The 15,776-nt window shown below is 54.6% G+C and overlaps 1 protein-coding gene across 1 annotated transcript in view; it reads left to right on the top strand.

Annotated features, from left to right (window-relative positions):
• Positions 1 to 15,776, top strand: part of LOC133343038 (AF4/FMR2 family member 3-like) — a 108,754-nt gene that overhangs the window by 30,132 nt on the left and 62,846 nt on the right. Inside the window, exon 2 of the mRNA XM_061552484.1 lies at positions 14,330 to 14,374. Within this exon, the coding sequence (XP_061408468.1) occupies positions 14,330 to 14,374 (45 nt within the window). The remainder of the gene's footprint in view (positions 1 to 14,329; positions 14,375 to 15,776) is intronic.

The raw sequence follows: 15,776 nt of genomic DNA, 5'->3' as shown, positions 1-15,776 counted from the left end.
GTACGTACTACATGTGGAGCTGGGAGGAATAGTTGATTATTTGATCGGAAAATGTTGTAATCGATTTGTCAGGTTCCTTCAAAAATGCCGCCCCCCCTACCCTGAAGACTGAAACCCCCCTTTAGAAACCACGCCCAGCTTGTCACAGCTGATGATGTCGATGACGTCGGCAAGCCCCGTCCATCACCTCCCGTCCAGCGGCACACGTGGGAACTTTACGTTTTTTTTCTCTCCCCGCCCCGACTATTTCCACCTTATCCGAGCGATCGCAACGATAACCGTGCAAAGAGATGGATTACTTGGATAGCGGACCAGCCCAGGCTCCGCGATGCACGAGTGGGCCGAGACATTCGACGCGCACCTCCGAGCGAAGAGTCGGCGACAGAGAAGGGGAGCGGCGAGAGAGGCGAAGGTGGAGAGATGAAAAGGAGGCAGAGACGATAAGAGCAGGAGAGGCAAAGGGAGACGGTGAGAGGAGAACGAGAGGGAAGAGGAGATGAAGAGAGAGGAAAGAGACAGGGAGGAGGGGGGTTATGGAGAGAGGCAGGGTGGCCATGGGTCACCGCGGGAGGCGGGGCTGCCGTGAGGGTAATCTGTCAACGGCGGAGGTGATGGATGGCGCGTGTAAACTCACGCCACACACGCGTGCGCACGCACGTACACGCACACACACCACGTACACGCGCTTATGGGTCTGCACACAGACAGCATTCCCACTGACACACTAATATCCCTACACACGTGTGCACGATGTTGCACACTCGCGCATACACACACACAGAACAGGAGAAAATATCCCCCAGGTAGCCTTTAATAGACTGTCGGGGCAAGTGCTGTTAGCGAGCACCTACGAAGGTCGGTACACGAGGGGTGGGTGGCCAGCACCACGCCCTACCGCCTTTGTCTCCCCATTGGAGATGTTTACACACAACACCGGATACTCATTTGAGGCTGAGTCGACCTAGGGGAGGCCTCGGACCGGTTCAGATAATTGTCCCTGGTGTTGGCCGTGAGCGGGAACTGAACTCGGGTCGCCGGGTTCGTGGCGCAGCTTAGCGCTCACCGCTACACCACCGCTCCCCACCGTAAACAACAAAGACAAAGACACCCCTCCCGGTATAACCTGAACAGACTGTTGGTGCAACTGCTGTTAGCAGGCACCTAATGAAGGCCAGAACGGCATGCGAGGGGGTGGGTGGCCAACACCACCCACCGTACACACACTCAGACACGTGTCCGCACACAGCACCCACACGCAGCACAATAGACAACACGCAGGCACCACCGGTTTGTGCTCGAATGCCGAGCCCTGCCCTCCACGACGATTGTGAATTGTGCAGCAGGTCGTTCGAAGTGAAGGAGATGGGACTTGTGAATGGGGTGGAGACTGCGTGCCCATGTGTTGAACATAAACATTAATGGAGTGGATGGCTTCATGGGGAGTTTGGAGGGTGGGTGGGCCGGTGGGGGAGCTTGGGAAGAAAGGGTGGGCTTGCCTGGTGGTGGGGGAATTGAACCATAGTTCAAACCTTGAATAAACCTGAACTAAACTGAACTCAGCTCCCAAGGCACTTACATACCCTGGCACGCGTGCCTGCACTGCTAACCCCAGCAGCACACGTGTGCTCAGCCAAATGCGCGCTCACTCACAAAGACAAAAGATTTCCCCCGCGTAGCCTTTATAGACCGCTGGGGCTGAGTGCTGGGGGGGAGCGGCTCCCGATGTCTGCACGACGAACGCGACCGGTGCTGGGGGTCTGGGAAGACACCGTGCCTGGCCGGGCACCTTCGTCTCCCCAGTGCTGATGTTTAAACGAGCCGCACCTTCTGTCTCCCTGCGCCTTGTACTTTCTCCAGCACGTCGGCGACCACGGCCTTGCTTTCAGCTCTGCCCGTGATATTATTCAAGAAGCTTTAGCACTAGAGATACTCCCCGTTGCATCCAATTGTTTTTGTACCCGGCGTCGTGTAGCTCTTAACGCATCATACAAGAAGGTACTTATTGAAGGCTGAATCGACCTAGGGGAGATCCAGGATTCACCACTGATGTTGGCCGTTGGCCGCAATCGATTGCAGAGTGTGCCGGGTTTGTGGTGGAGCGCGCTAACCGAACGCGCCACCGCTCCCCGCTACCGACACGCGCACGCACACGGGAACACGCACGGGAGCTTTACGCACGGTTTTACAGAGCGATATTGGTCTGCCACTACGGTTTGCTCTGTACGCTGTTAAGGTCAGTAAGCTGTCTAATAAATAATTCACAAGTTGCCTGCTGCTGTAATTGAGACGATCGGATAAGGTGTTGGCGCACAGACACACAGAGCACGCCTTTTCACATGGCGCACTCATCCTCTCGGCCCCTTGCAGGTAAGAGGAACCGCCTACACTTATGGGGTTGGTTTTTTTTTGGCTGCTGCTGCTGCTCCACATGAAGCAGCAAGCAGCAGCAGCAGCCTCTGCACTGCGGGGTTAATGGCTGAAATTCAAACGCGTCGACCCACCACCCAGTGGGAAGGGAAACCCTGCCAGTAATGGCTCGCTGGCGAGTGGTACGCCTCCTGATGACTCTTCTATGGCAACTCGAGTGGTGATTGTTTCTCTGAACTTCACGCATTGATTGGTTCCTTTCACCCATGTTGAGGTGCTCGGACTACCAGACTGACGGAGTCGTCTCGAATATGCGATTGGTCAGCCCCCACGTCCTGTGTGCACCGCGGGTCACAACGCTTCTCCGTCTGCTTCTTCCCTCGCTCTGCTCCGCCTCGGAATTCCCTCCCGTTGGCCCTCTTCTCAAGCTCTACAACCTTGCTCAAGTCAACTTTGATCGTGCTGCTTGTTGCTGGTCGCTTGCCCCTCCACCCTCCCTTGCCCTCCCCACCCCCTCGGCCCCCCCTCCCTCCCTCGCCCCCCCTCCCTCCCTCGGCCCCCCCTCCGGGTTTTGAGGATCGCGGTCTCTGCGTGCTGGGTGTGAGCCGTGCGCTCTCCGCGCCTTCCATCGCAACCACGCGCGCAATTAATTAGTCCATCGCTTCTGTACTCACCTGGAACGCGACCCTACCTGCTTGGCAGAGCGGCCAATTAATGGCGAGTGTTTATTATGCACGTGGGAGGAGACCGGAGCGCCTTGGGCGAGAGCAACTCTCTTCCGCCCGTACAGATGGAACCAGATGGCGATTATGCCACATGCTGTACTGCCTTCTCCTGGCGAACCAGGGTATGGCACCCCGACGCCCACGGGAAGGGATTTTCACAAAATATTCGCGCCGATCCATCAACCCTCGCTGCCTCCACAGCGCCGGACGACGGGCAAGCCACATGTGTAGCCACCATCGCCGGCTTCTTTGTGAGAAGTTATTTTGTTGGGCTGTGGAGGTGGTGGTTGAGAGCGTTTAGGCTGCACTTGTGTGCGAGTGTGCACTGTGCTGCCACTTGGGGCTGGGGGAGCGGTGGCGCAGCGGTTAGCGCTCCGCTCCGCTTCGAACCCGGCCACCAGAGTTCGAATCCCGCTCACGGCCAACACCGGTGATGCTTATCTGTACTGGCCCTTGGCCTCCCCTAGGTCGACTTAGCCTCAAATGAGTACCTGGGAGACAAAGGCGGTCGGGCGTGATGCTGGCCCACCCACCCCCTCGTGTATCGTGCCGGCCTTCGTAGGCCCTCGTGAACAGCACTTGCCCCAACAGTCTGCGAAGGCTATGCGGGGGATCTTTGTGGCTGGGGCGCTCACTCGCTCGGCTACTTTCGGCACAGAGAGTCATGTTTCAGCCACGCACGCCACCTCTCCCCCACCAGCCCCTCCCTTCTGCACACTCCCCCCTACCCGTGTTTGCCCCCCCTCCCACTCTCTCTCCCTTCCCCCTTGCCATCTCCCCCCCACCACCACCACTCCCACCTCCTGGGGCAGCAGATGCAGGCAAGCAGCCACAGATTTTCTCGACGCAGTTTTCAGTCAAGTTAGCCTTGCGTGCCGCATCCTAATGAGCTGCTGCTGCTGCCTTCTCTATCCATCGCTAGCGCCTCTCTCTCTCTCTCGCTCGCGGTTTGTGCAGGGCCCGTTCGCTCACGCCGTAACCCTTTCCTCGTTGATCTTTAGGTGCGGGCGGGGGGGGGGGGGGAGAGACATCGCTACCCAACCTCCCCCATAAATCGGTAACCGAAATAATATTTGGACTAAACAGCGGCCGCTGCCACCGCCGCCTACCAATTATGAGCGTCTACGCGGAGGCGAAGATGGCAGAGCCGAGCCCCGCGGACGCGCGCGCACGGCGCAGCAGCAACAACACAAAACGTGAACGCGCAAATTGCCGGGCACGCGCGCCGGCGTAAAATCTCGCGGGGAGGCGCGCGGATGAGCGCAACGCGCGGCCGAGAGACGGCACCGCCGCGAACGCGCGCGTGCGCACGCAACCACGCGCACGCGCGCGTACGCACGCGCCCCGCAGAGCCCTCCTCCTCCTCGCCACGCTCGCCTGCCCACCTATCCACTGTATCTCGCACATTGGCTCGCACACGCACACACGCACGCCAGAGCTCTCGGGCAGGGAGGGGGGGGTTGTACGGCTGTAGGCAGGGCCAGGACGCGCGCTCACCGCACTCCGCTCGCTCGCTCACTCACACGCACGCGCACACGCACGCGCACACACTCGCCTGCCTGCCTGCCCGCCCGCCGCGCCCGCCACAGCACACGGACTACGGGCGGAGTGGATTTAAACGCGTCTCTTATTCTCTCTGCCTCCGATCACGTTCCTTTATTTTTTTCCCGTACCAAAAACCGCGCTCGTTTATTCACCGTCTGCGTCGCGGCTCCTCGTGGAGCGCCGCTCTTTAAGGACGAACGACAACGATTTGCCGTGGCCGCCACCGCCGCCGGTGCTGCTGCTGGTGGTTGTTCTATAAAGTTTGGCCGATCGGACCCAGCGCCCATGGGCCCCCCGGGCTTGCAGCTCCCCCTGTGGATGGCGGCTGTCCCGGGACGCCCGTGCCACTGAAGACGAAGATTCATGGAATCAATCAGGTTCGCAGCACGTGCTCCCCTCTGACCCTCTTAAGGGACCCCCGATGGGTTGGTTTTTTTCACTGTTCGCTTGGGCCACGCGTCCCACCCCCCCCCCCCCCCCTTCGCGAGCCGCCGGGCAAGTTTCTTTCTTAAAATGTTCTTCACAGACAGCCTCACACCGCCCGGCGCGTGGAAGCTCGGGGCGCGCGTTGTTGCCGGGGCGCTGCCGTGGGGGGGCGGGGGGCGTGAGGGTCCACCTCACGCCCCCCCCCCTCCCCCTGAGCGGTTGTCTTCAACCTTAACAGCCCCCGGGGGCTCGGTCTGTGCCAGCACCGTGCCCAAGGCAGGCGCTGTGTGCTGATGATCTCCGGCGAAGGGGACACTTGCCTGTGATTTAATTGTCATGTGCAGAATCTTCAGATGTGATCGCGTTAAGATGCGACGTAACGTCAACATTGCATTGCGTGGTTGTATTGTCATTTAGGGAAGTGAGTTTGTACCGCTGATATTCACAAATAATGTTGAAACCGGTATACAGTTGCCACGTCGTTTTACTGCCGAAGAATGTAAAGAGACTGTCGGTAATTATCTGGCTTTTTTGGGTTTGGATCTCGCTTTTTCAGTTGCCCGTGATGAAACTGTTCTTAGGCCTCGTGCGTTGATGCTCTCAGCCCGGTCATCAATGACAACTGTCACCTTCAATTAGGGTTTTGAGGTTGTTACTTTTTTCACTTTGACTTAATCTCAGCTCTGAGAATTCAGACATATCAGTTTTGCTGCCATGTGTCCAACATTTGCTTTGCAGCAGGGCACGTGTGAAAGTACAGCGCCCCCTTGTGTGTGGATAGAAAGGGATTTCAGGAGTGGTTCTAAGATATCTCCTTCTGCGGGCCATTCCCTCGACGCAAGGTGTTGATGCACTGCTGTGTGCGCATTCCGAACAGAGGGACCTTTTTGTCCTGTCGAGATAGCGATAACGCAATTTGAAACGACTGCACAGGAGAACACTTGGGAAACGTTTGACGCTGGTGCCCAGACCAGGCCTCTGGGCACATCCACGCCCCCTGTCAATCACTCATAGTATTGCGAGTTTTGACTGTGGGGCAATCTACCCACAATGCCGTGTGAGCTGAATGTATTTTTGCCACCCTCCGGAACGCGTGACGCATGCTGCAGGTTTTGAGACGAGACTTCTGAATACAAAGAAATAACCATGAATGCGCCCGGTCTCATCAGATCTCGGAAGCTAAGCAGGTTTGAGCCTGGATAGTGCTTGTTGCAGGGATTAAAGCCGGGCAGCGGTGGCGAGGCACGCATGCAGGCAACGTCATGAAACTCCTTTCCCGTGGGCGCCAAGAGGTGTCATGCCCTGGGCCACCAGGAGAAGGCGCAACAGGAAGTGTTGACAATTCTCCGTCAGTCCCATCTGTATGGTATAGAGTGTTGCCTCCCAATAAGTGTGGGGGGGGGAGTTTTTTTTCGCGGAAGCTCCAGTTTCCTCCCACATGTACAAACACTCATTAATTGGCTGCAAACATCCTCATACGTTTGCGCCTCTGAGTTTGTGAAGTGCACAGCATCGTGTGATACAATTGCACAAGCGGCGCTGTATTATAATGAGGCGGTTCCCCCACGCATCTTCAGGGCACGCATTAGAGGGATCGCAGCAGGGATGCGTTTGTCATATAGGCATCGCTGGATATCGTACGCGGACATTGGCGGTGAAGGTTTTGTTTCTCATCAAGGATGCTGACCGCCCCTTCCGTATCCTCCAACATTGGCGCCCCTTCGTCTCGACACAACTGTGGTGTTGTGAATACCTTCCTTAGCCGCTGCTTGGTTGGGGGAGACTGCCTGGGAAGGGCAGTCGTCTCGGGCTGTGGGGTTGCAAGGAGACAGCAAAGCAGCGGATGGAACCTAAATTGTGTGGAGCTTTTAGTGTCACCCCTCTGGGTTCTCCGGTGTCCTCCCATACACCGAACATTCACGAATGGAGTTGGATGAGGTCTGTGTAACAATCCGAGTTGTAGTCTTGGGCTGTGAGGTGGTCAGAAGGTGGCAGCACAGCGGTGGATTATTTAATCTGTTTGTGCGGTTTCCTGCCACGTGCCAAAACGCTCATTGGCCAAACCTCCCAATGTGGCAGCATCCTCCTGAGCGAGTGACGAGACTGAGTGAGGCGTTCTTGGATAATAAATGGCAATCTTCTTACAATGGGTTTATCAGCAACAAATAGCGTGTAACAAATAATGTGGCAATCCTTGCTGTCAAATTGCCACTTGTAATACATGTTCAATGCACAGCTGATGATTTCTGGTATCAGAGTAAAGGGTGGTGGAGTGGTGGTGCATTGGTTAGCACACTACGATATGGATCTGGCTACTCAAGTTTGTTTATTTCTGGCTACGGCTAACATCGGTAGCGAGTAATTTCCATGTGGAATCCAGGCGCCCGTCCTCACAGACCAGCGTGGTAAAGCGCGCTCCAACTGCCACCATGATTGGCACGGCACGTGGAATTCTTATTCCAGCAGTGGATGAACAAAGGGGTGAACGTTGGGAATATTTTTCTCAGGATAACGGCCTACCTTTACCAGGTGCTCGAGGGTGGCCTTGGGCCTTTGCACTGGGCAGCAGAACCTACGACGTCGATTGCCGTGCATTGCCAACACAGGTGGCCCTAACGGAATGGACGCACTCGCTGGCCACGTGGCCACCTGCACCTCCGATTAGCACGGTTGGCAACGTACGGTGCGCAAAAAAGTCCAACGTACGTAGTACACCCACGGGTTCACCCAAGTGCTGCTTTGCCTGGAACCTTTACTGTCCGTCAATAAATCAATTCTTTAACAACAGCGAAGAGGAACTGTACCTCCTGGTAAACAAAACTTATCTCGTGAAGGGCCCTCAGTGAGAACAAAATGTGGTCACGGTAAGGGGGTGGAGCGGTCGCGCAGTGGTTAGCGCACTCCGCTGGGAACCCTGATGGCCTAAGTTCGATTCGCTTCCATGTCTTAACATCAGTGCTGAGTGATATGTAAACCAATCGTGAGCTCCCCCCTCTGCCAACCTGTAGGCATGGGAATGGTAAAGTATGGATAAGCAACCCCACGATCAACACGGCACGGGGAGGCCTTCAACCAGCAGTCGATTGACAAAGAGGTGAATATTATGATAATTTTTTTAATCCGTAGAGTTCTGCAGGACATTCTTCTGAGATTGATTTATCATCATCACCAACATCAACTGCATCAGCATGACCAGTGTTGCTTCCCCATCATCATCACCATCATCGCTGTCACCTTCAACAACACTACCGGTGTCCCTTGTACGTGGTTTGACCCACAGGCATTCCCTGTGGCCACCCGGTAATGAGCAGTCGTCGTCCGAGGAGAGTCCAGCAGCAGCGGCAGCAGCAGCAGCAGCGGCTAATTGGCTGATGTGGTGGTTGTGGGTAATAGTCTAAAATTGTCCAGGACGGAGGCACGTTATGTACCGTGCCGACGAATATGATCGCTCCGTGAAAGCTATACGGTGTCCTCGTCGTGTTTTCCGACGGTCGTGCCCTGCAATATACGTAGCTGCGTACACGAAACTATAGAAATCACGTGAAGCACCTGAAAGGGAATGTAAGTGGCCCTTTTGCTTCGTTACGGGTAAAAGAGACGAGACGTACGCCCGTGTACGCGTATATCTGTACGCTTACAGATATACGCGTACAGATATACGCTTGCAGATATACGCGTATAGATATACGCTTACAGATATACGTGTACAGATCTGTACAGATGTACGCGTACAGATATACGCGTACAGATATACGCTTGCAGATATACGCGTACAGATATACGCTTACAGATATACGCGTACAGATATACGCGTACAGATATACGCGTACAGATCTGTACAGATGTACGTGTACAGATACACACGGCGATCGCAAAGTTTGTCAAAATGGTTTTTTAGTCAAAAAAACTAAAATTCCCAGCGCAGGATCCGCGTGCCAAGGGCGCTGGTTGATGGCGCGAGGCGGATGCACGGCGCGCGCGGATCGACTCGGAGTGCCGCCACTGCCGGGGCTGGTTGGGGGGGGCTGGTTGGAGGGGGGGGGGCTGGTTGGGGGGGACTGGTTGGGGGGGGGCTGGTTGGAGGGGGCTGGTTGGAGGGGGGGCTGGTTGGGGGGGACTGGTTGGGGGGGGGCTGGTGATGTTTTTTTTGTCTCTTTTTGTCCACTCGTGAGCGTTGGGGCCAAATCGCTTAGAGTTGGGGAGACGCACCCCCACCCCACGCCACCCACCCCCCACGCCTCCGCCTCCCCCCCTCGACACAAAGGGCGAGAGGCACGTAGCAGGAGAAGCGTCTCATTAACGCAGCGTCGGTACCAACAAGAAAAACCCTCACAAAATATTGGGGCAGTGCCCCCCTCCCCCCCCACTAGCCCCCCTGCCATTATAGCGGAGAGGGCAGTCAGACCACCTCTGACGATGGCAAAGAGCGTCGCGGTTGAGGGGTTCCTGGTAGCTGAACTGCGACGAGCTCCCGGCAAACCTGTCGGTGTGGGTTTTTGGTCGACCCGAGTTGCCTCCGCGCCCCTGGGATTTGATTTAATCGTCGCGATTCAATAATTAATTAGTTCTCTTTACAAAAAGTAAAAAAAATTGGCTCCTTTTTGGTTTTTTATCATATTCTCCTTTTCGCTCGAGTCGCCGCAAAGTGACTTGGCAAGTCATTTTCAACGGCCGTGAATGATCCATTTCCCAGCGTCGCAATTCTGCGCATGTTTCACGAGGAACGCGAGAATCAAATTCAATTGACGATGAGCTGATCCATCACTGCGTGCCTTTGTGTTTTTTAGAATTGAGAGAAAATAGTGATGCACGGTAGAATCTAGATAAAAGCACACCTCTTGGACGCAAGTCCGTGTGTGCTAATATTAAGAGTGTGCTTGCATCAGTAGTTGCCGGTATGCCTCGCGCCCCCCAAACCAGTGCAACATCACACGTGTCGCCTCTACCGGCACATCGCGCTTGTTGTTACAAGGTGTTCTCGTATCCAGCTGCGGCACCACGGTACGTCACGAGGAGCGGCTGCATTGAAGTCGTGGAGCGCCCGTACGTCAGTGAGTTCGCTCTGCCGTTTCGTCAAACTCCCCACCCCCCCCCCGCGTCAAAATGTCCCTCCTCGCCCCAGCGCCACGGTGCCGTCCGTGGCCGACTCCGCAGAGCGGCCCACTCCCGGGACAGCGGTGCGCGCCCGTCGCTTTGTAACGCCCGTGCCACCACAAAGACAAAGATACCCCGTATAGCCTTAACAGACTGTCGGGGCAAGTGCTGTTAGCGAGCAAGGCACACGAAGGGGTGGGTGTACAGCACCACACCCGGCCGCCTTTGTCTCCCCAGTGGCGATGTTTTACACACCAGGTACTCGGTTGAGACCGAGTCGACCTAAGGGAGGCCCAGGACCGGTTCAGGTAATCAGCACTGGTATTGACCGTGAGTGGGAATCGAACTCGGGCCGCCCGGGTTAGCGCGCTGACCGCTACACTACCGCTCACCACGCATCACACACGTGCTCACGACACACGCACACACACGTGCTCACCACGCACACACGTGCTCACGACACACGCACACACACGTGCTCACGCACACGCACACACACGTGCTCACGACACACGCACACACACGTGCTCACGGCGGAGAAAAGCAAATTGAGCAACTATGAGTTAATGCGGCGGCCGTGTGTCCCGCTGATTGGTTTGCTGTTTGCGTACTCTGACTTTGCACGATCGTAATCTCCTCCAGGATGACTTAAAGCGATAGAGAATTGAATACTAAGCTGCGAACGAGAGCCCTTAAATCTTGTAGATGTGGTCGGAGCTCTTGTATATACGGGGAGGTGACGCGGCTGGCTCAGGGGGCTAATGGGGTGTCAGAGACACGGAGGAGAGCCGTCACCTCTGGGATGTGCTACGTTTCGCCATCGGGCTCAGATCTGGGTGTCAGCCACCACCTGTGATTAAACTGGGCGATCAAGTGGAGCGAGTTGATGGGTACAGCCCTGCCACCAGTGACCGCACACACAAAAAAACTCACAATTATATATATTTAAAAAGAACTTATTTTCACTGAATTCAACGGTGAGGTTCTACAATCCATTGTACACGAGGGGGTGGGTGGCCAATGCCACGCCCGGCTACATAGCACGAGGTTGCACACTCACCCATATATGCACAAAGATCCTCCGTGTAGCCTTTTATAGACTGTTGGGGCAAGTACTGTTAGCGAGCCCCCTATGAAGGTCAGTGCATGAGGGGTGGGTGGCCAACACCACGCTCCATCGCCTTTGTCTCCCTAGTGGAGATGTTTACACAACACACCAGGTACTCATTTGAGGCCGAGTCGACCTAGTGGAGGCCCAGGGACGGTTCAGATAATAGGCACTGATGTTGGCCGTGAGTGGGGAATGGAACTTGGGTCGCCGAGTTTGTAGCACCACGTGCCAACTGCTACACTCCCCACACACACGCGCAACATGGACTCGCTGTTACATCACACGTATAAGATGCGTATTACCACAACTATAACATGTTGAGAGTGAGCTTATCGATTGCCACATCTACCGAATGTTCTGCTAAATGCCCATCTGTGTGTACTAATCACACATTAGTATCGGTGTACAATGTTAAGTGTCGTTGCGCTGAAAAATAATAAAGAATAAACTTCCCAGCACAAGTGTGCTCATACGAACAGCACGGCATTATTTTCTCTTTACGCTTTGCAAGCCTCGCCTGGACAGAACATATTAGTCACCGTGGTGGCAGAGTTAGGATACTAAAATAACAAACAAGGCTCTCTCTAACCATTAAAATGTAATAACAGTTTTATCCATCAGCGTGCAGGCATTCTGAATCAATGTTTTTCCCAGCAGCATTCCTTTTAGTGGAAAGTTTTGGACCGGTTTTGAGTTCCCTCGGTCTCATCAGCAGTGCCGGGCGTGTAAAACGAATGCTGTTGGGTTGCCAGAAACTGTAGACAAGAGCCCTCCTACTACATCTACAATAAAAAAAAAATCTATATTTTTCTTGCTATTATAAGCACCTGAGTCACAAATCCCAAATAGTACAATGCAATGCGGATTTACATAGCAGTGTCTAAATGAGACCTTGTTACAACACGAAGTGCAGAGAGAGAGGCAGTCATCAGCAAACAGAACAATAAAACCTGAAGGTCTTGAACCTGGACTTGAACAGGGGCGGGGAGTCAACAGCACGGATGGCTGGGGGAAGGGAGTTCCAGATCGTGGGGGCATCAAAGGCGAGTGAGCGACTTCCCACGAAGCGAACTTGCCAATAGCGAACGGTTTCTACAGACGCAATAAGACGAGCTCCATCTGTGACGGTAGGGAGGTCGGTATTGCCAAGACGACAATTTATCATCCAATGTTGCAAAAACGCTCTTGTTTGGCCACTGAACCTGGACTGACAATTGAACCGTGGAGAAAATGTCCTGCGTTTTGAAAGGACCCGATCTTTCCATTGTTCCTTCGCGGCAAAAGCTAAACTCAAGCACCACTTTATAGGGACGTCTGCATTGATTGTCCATAGGTTTGTGGAATGCTCACCGCTTGCCTCGGCCTTTCGCTCATTAGGGCCACGGGACATTTTTTCTTATTTAACTGCACTAGAACACTTCCGCCGTATGCGATGGTGGGGGTGGTGGTGGTTTGTGACGATGCCGGTGAACGGTGGTTGTAAGTGGCGGTGATGATGTTGGTGGTGGTAGCGGTGTCGGCGATGGTGGTTGTGGTGGTGTTTGTGGTGGTTGCTATGGTGACTGGTGGTGGCAGTGGCAATGGTGGTGGCAGGAGAGCAGCGGTTGTTGTTTCCATTAAATGGGTTTTAGGACGAAGGCCGCGGATTTGCGATGAGAGGTGCTGAGCGCCCTGCACACGGCAGCCCGTCACCCGACTCTGAAGCGGAACGCAGAATCGACCACCGCGCCATTCACCAATTTATCCCCCCCCCGCCCCCCAATAGAAATTATCGTCAGGTTTGTTTGCTTGAGTTTTTTTTTTTTGTTTCATCGTGCTTAAATTTTAATGCGAGCATTGCTTCGTGCAACGGGATCAATGTGGCAAGCGTGGCGCTGTGCGGTGAATCGCGGAGCCGGGGAACCGCCAGTGGAAGGCTGTTGGCGGGGGGGGGAGGTTGAAGGGGACTCTTACACCAAGCTGAGCGCAATTGTGTTGTCTCTGCGGCCACCGCCTCCTGCAAATGATGATTAATGACGATCAAGGGAGAAGAAACTCTGTTGTTCCCCGTGCTTCCTGGTGTCGCTCCATCAGCCGGGTTAATCGCTGCTCTGTTGCGGTCGGCACGGAGCTCGCCCGCGCGCACGCACACGCACGGGCGCACTCACACACACATACACATGGCTGCGCGCGCACACACACATGAATGCACACACGCGCATGCAGGCGGGCGCGTGTGTGTGCGTGCGTGCACCTCGCTCGCGCAAAGATGCACACGGGCGTGTCCCAGGGGTTGCCTTCCAGGGGGGTTTTGCTTTGCCTGTTACCGTGATGGGATTAACTAGCGGCAATAACAACAAGAACCCTGCACACGCGTGAGTGTGCGTGAGTGTGGGTGAGTGGGTTTTTGTGGTTCTGGAGCAATGGAGAGCCATGGCGTAGCGGTTAGCTTTCCGCGCTTTGACACCGAGGATCCAAGTTCGATTCCCTGACCATAGATGACTTCAGTAGCCAATATCTGAAATGGTTCTAAGCTTCCCCTGAATACCTGGTTTTAAATAACCAATTAACACGACGCGCGACTCAATTTCAGCACGTGCCGTGAACATTAGAACCGATTTTTTTTTATTTAATCGACACGCCATCCATTGCACGTTCCGTACACCTTGCGCAGAGTGCGATCACCAGTGCCGGTGAGACAAAGGCAGTTGTGGCATGGTGCTGGCCACACCACCCCCGTCATCCTACACCCCGGTGCTACTCAATCGGTGCTCGATAACCACACGTCTTGGCGCGACGGACTGCGTCATTGGGCGATGGCAGATTCTGTAGTCACGCCGTTTTAAAACAAAACGACCTTCTCCAGCTCTTGTGCCTGTAAAAAATGTTTACACTAAATCACGAAATGAAATCGAAGAGTGGTGTGGGAATGTCCGCGTTAGACTAAGAATCCCCAACTGGGGTTTGACACTCGGGAAGCATGAAAAATATTTGGACTTTTATTTAACGTCTCCCTTCTAACCTTACTCTGTATATATTTTCTCTCCCTTTCCGTGCCTCCTCCCCATTCCCGATCGTCCAGGTTTCCGTCTCCAGCGAGACGAGCTGCGTGGAGGAAATCCTGAGGGTGAGTTGGCACCAACGACCCCCCCCCCCCCCCCCCCCAGTATCCGCCACGGGCCACTAGTCGTGTTTCGGTGGAAAGGTACTTTCCACTGATATTTAACGGGCAAAAAATACCGACAGCGTGTTTTGCCCGTTTGGTTGCTTCTCCATCAAAAAAGAAACCGTCGAAAATTGTTTTGCCTCCGTTTGCACGAAGGAGATGCCACCTCTCTTTTCGAGTAATATTTTTCGCCTAGTTACGTCTGAAAGTAAACGATGCCCTCTGGTGTATGTCCGGCCAGCGATGGAGCGAGTGGCTCGCAATCTGAATGCTGGGAGTTCAAATCCTGCTTGGGGGTTGACTCGGCCCATCATCCCTCTGGGATTCATAAAACGAGAATCGCTTTGTGGGCAAGTCAAGAGCGGGGTTGCCCTATGGGCTGACTCACCCCCGCCATGGGTGTGTGGAATTGCCTCGATGCTCATTTGAGCGGCGGGAATTCACCGCGGGCTGTGGTGTCTTTTCTTTAGGAATTGACTGCATTCTTAGAAAATGAAAACGCCGTTTTTTTTTTTACAAAACAATAAAACAAAGGCAAGCGGTCGGTCGCCTTGCGTTGAAACCCCATGCACGCGTCGCGTTGATTCGCGGCACAAAATGGAAAAAAAAAAAAACAAGTCAATCCATCATACTTGCAGAAAATAAGATTTTCTTTGATTACCGTTGTTTTTTTTTTCACCGTGGAAAGCGGCGTGGGGGTCAAGGCTCCGTCCCACGCAGCGGCCGAGTCCCCGTGACGTGTGGGAGGAATGAGGCGCTTACGGCCTAGCGCAACTCGGGGCAGTCCTGCTCATTAAACCAAACGCGCTGCCTCTCTCTTCACGTGGGCCTATTAATTTTTAACGACTGTAATCACCGACAGCTGAGAGCTGTGGGGGGGGGGGGGGGTTGTGGGGGGCACTGGGTGGTTGTGGTGGGGGCGAGCAGCAAGGGATTGGTTAAGATTAGGAATTTAAGGCTTCCTCGAGATGTGGCTGTGAATTTAGCTCCTCCGCTTGCCTAAAAGCCGCCCTCTGGATTGTCGGCGTGGCCCGCCCAAATGGTCCCAGGCTGCCGTTAGTCACGTTATTAATCCGGCGTATATTGTTATTGTTATGGATGAGCGGTGCTTGGCAATTAGCGGATGATGAGGGTAAATTGGGCCTCCTTTTGCCGGGCGAGCATGCCGTTCCTTGGGCTCCACCACGGCCCTTTACCGGGGCCCTGATCAATCGCCCGCCAATTCCGTCGCGAGGATTTCACGTTCCCCACCGGAGTGCTGTCGATTGTCCGGTCACTCACGATGGAGAAAGGGCGAATTGGCGACCGTCCACTTAGAAGGGCGCTCCCAGTTGATCGTGCTCCGGTGATAGAGCTGTAGGGG

The sequence above is a fragment of the Lethenteron reissneri genome, chromosome 16 (assembly GCF_015708825.2).
Source record: "Lethenteron reissneri isolate LAM-NWPU_2019-01 chromosome 16, ASM1570882v1, whole genome shotgun sequence".
Taxonomy (NCBI): Eukaryota; Metazoa; Chordata; class Hyperoartia; order Petromyzontiformes; family Petromyzontidae; genus Lethenteron; species Lethenteron reissneri.
The sequence above is the reverse complement of the archived record's forward strand: the minus strand, read 5'-3'. Positions and strand labels throughout refer to the sequence as shown.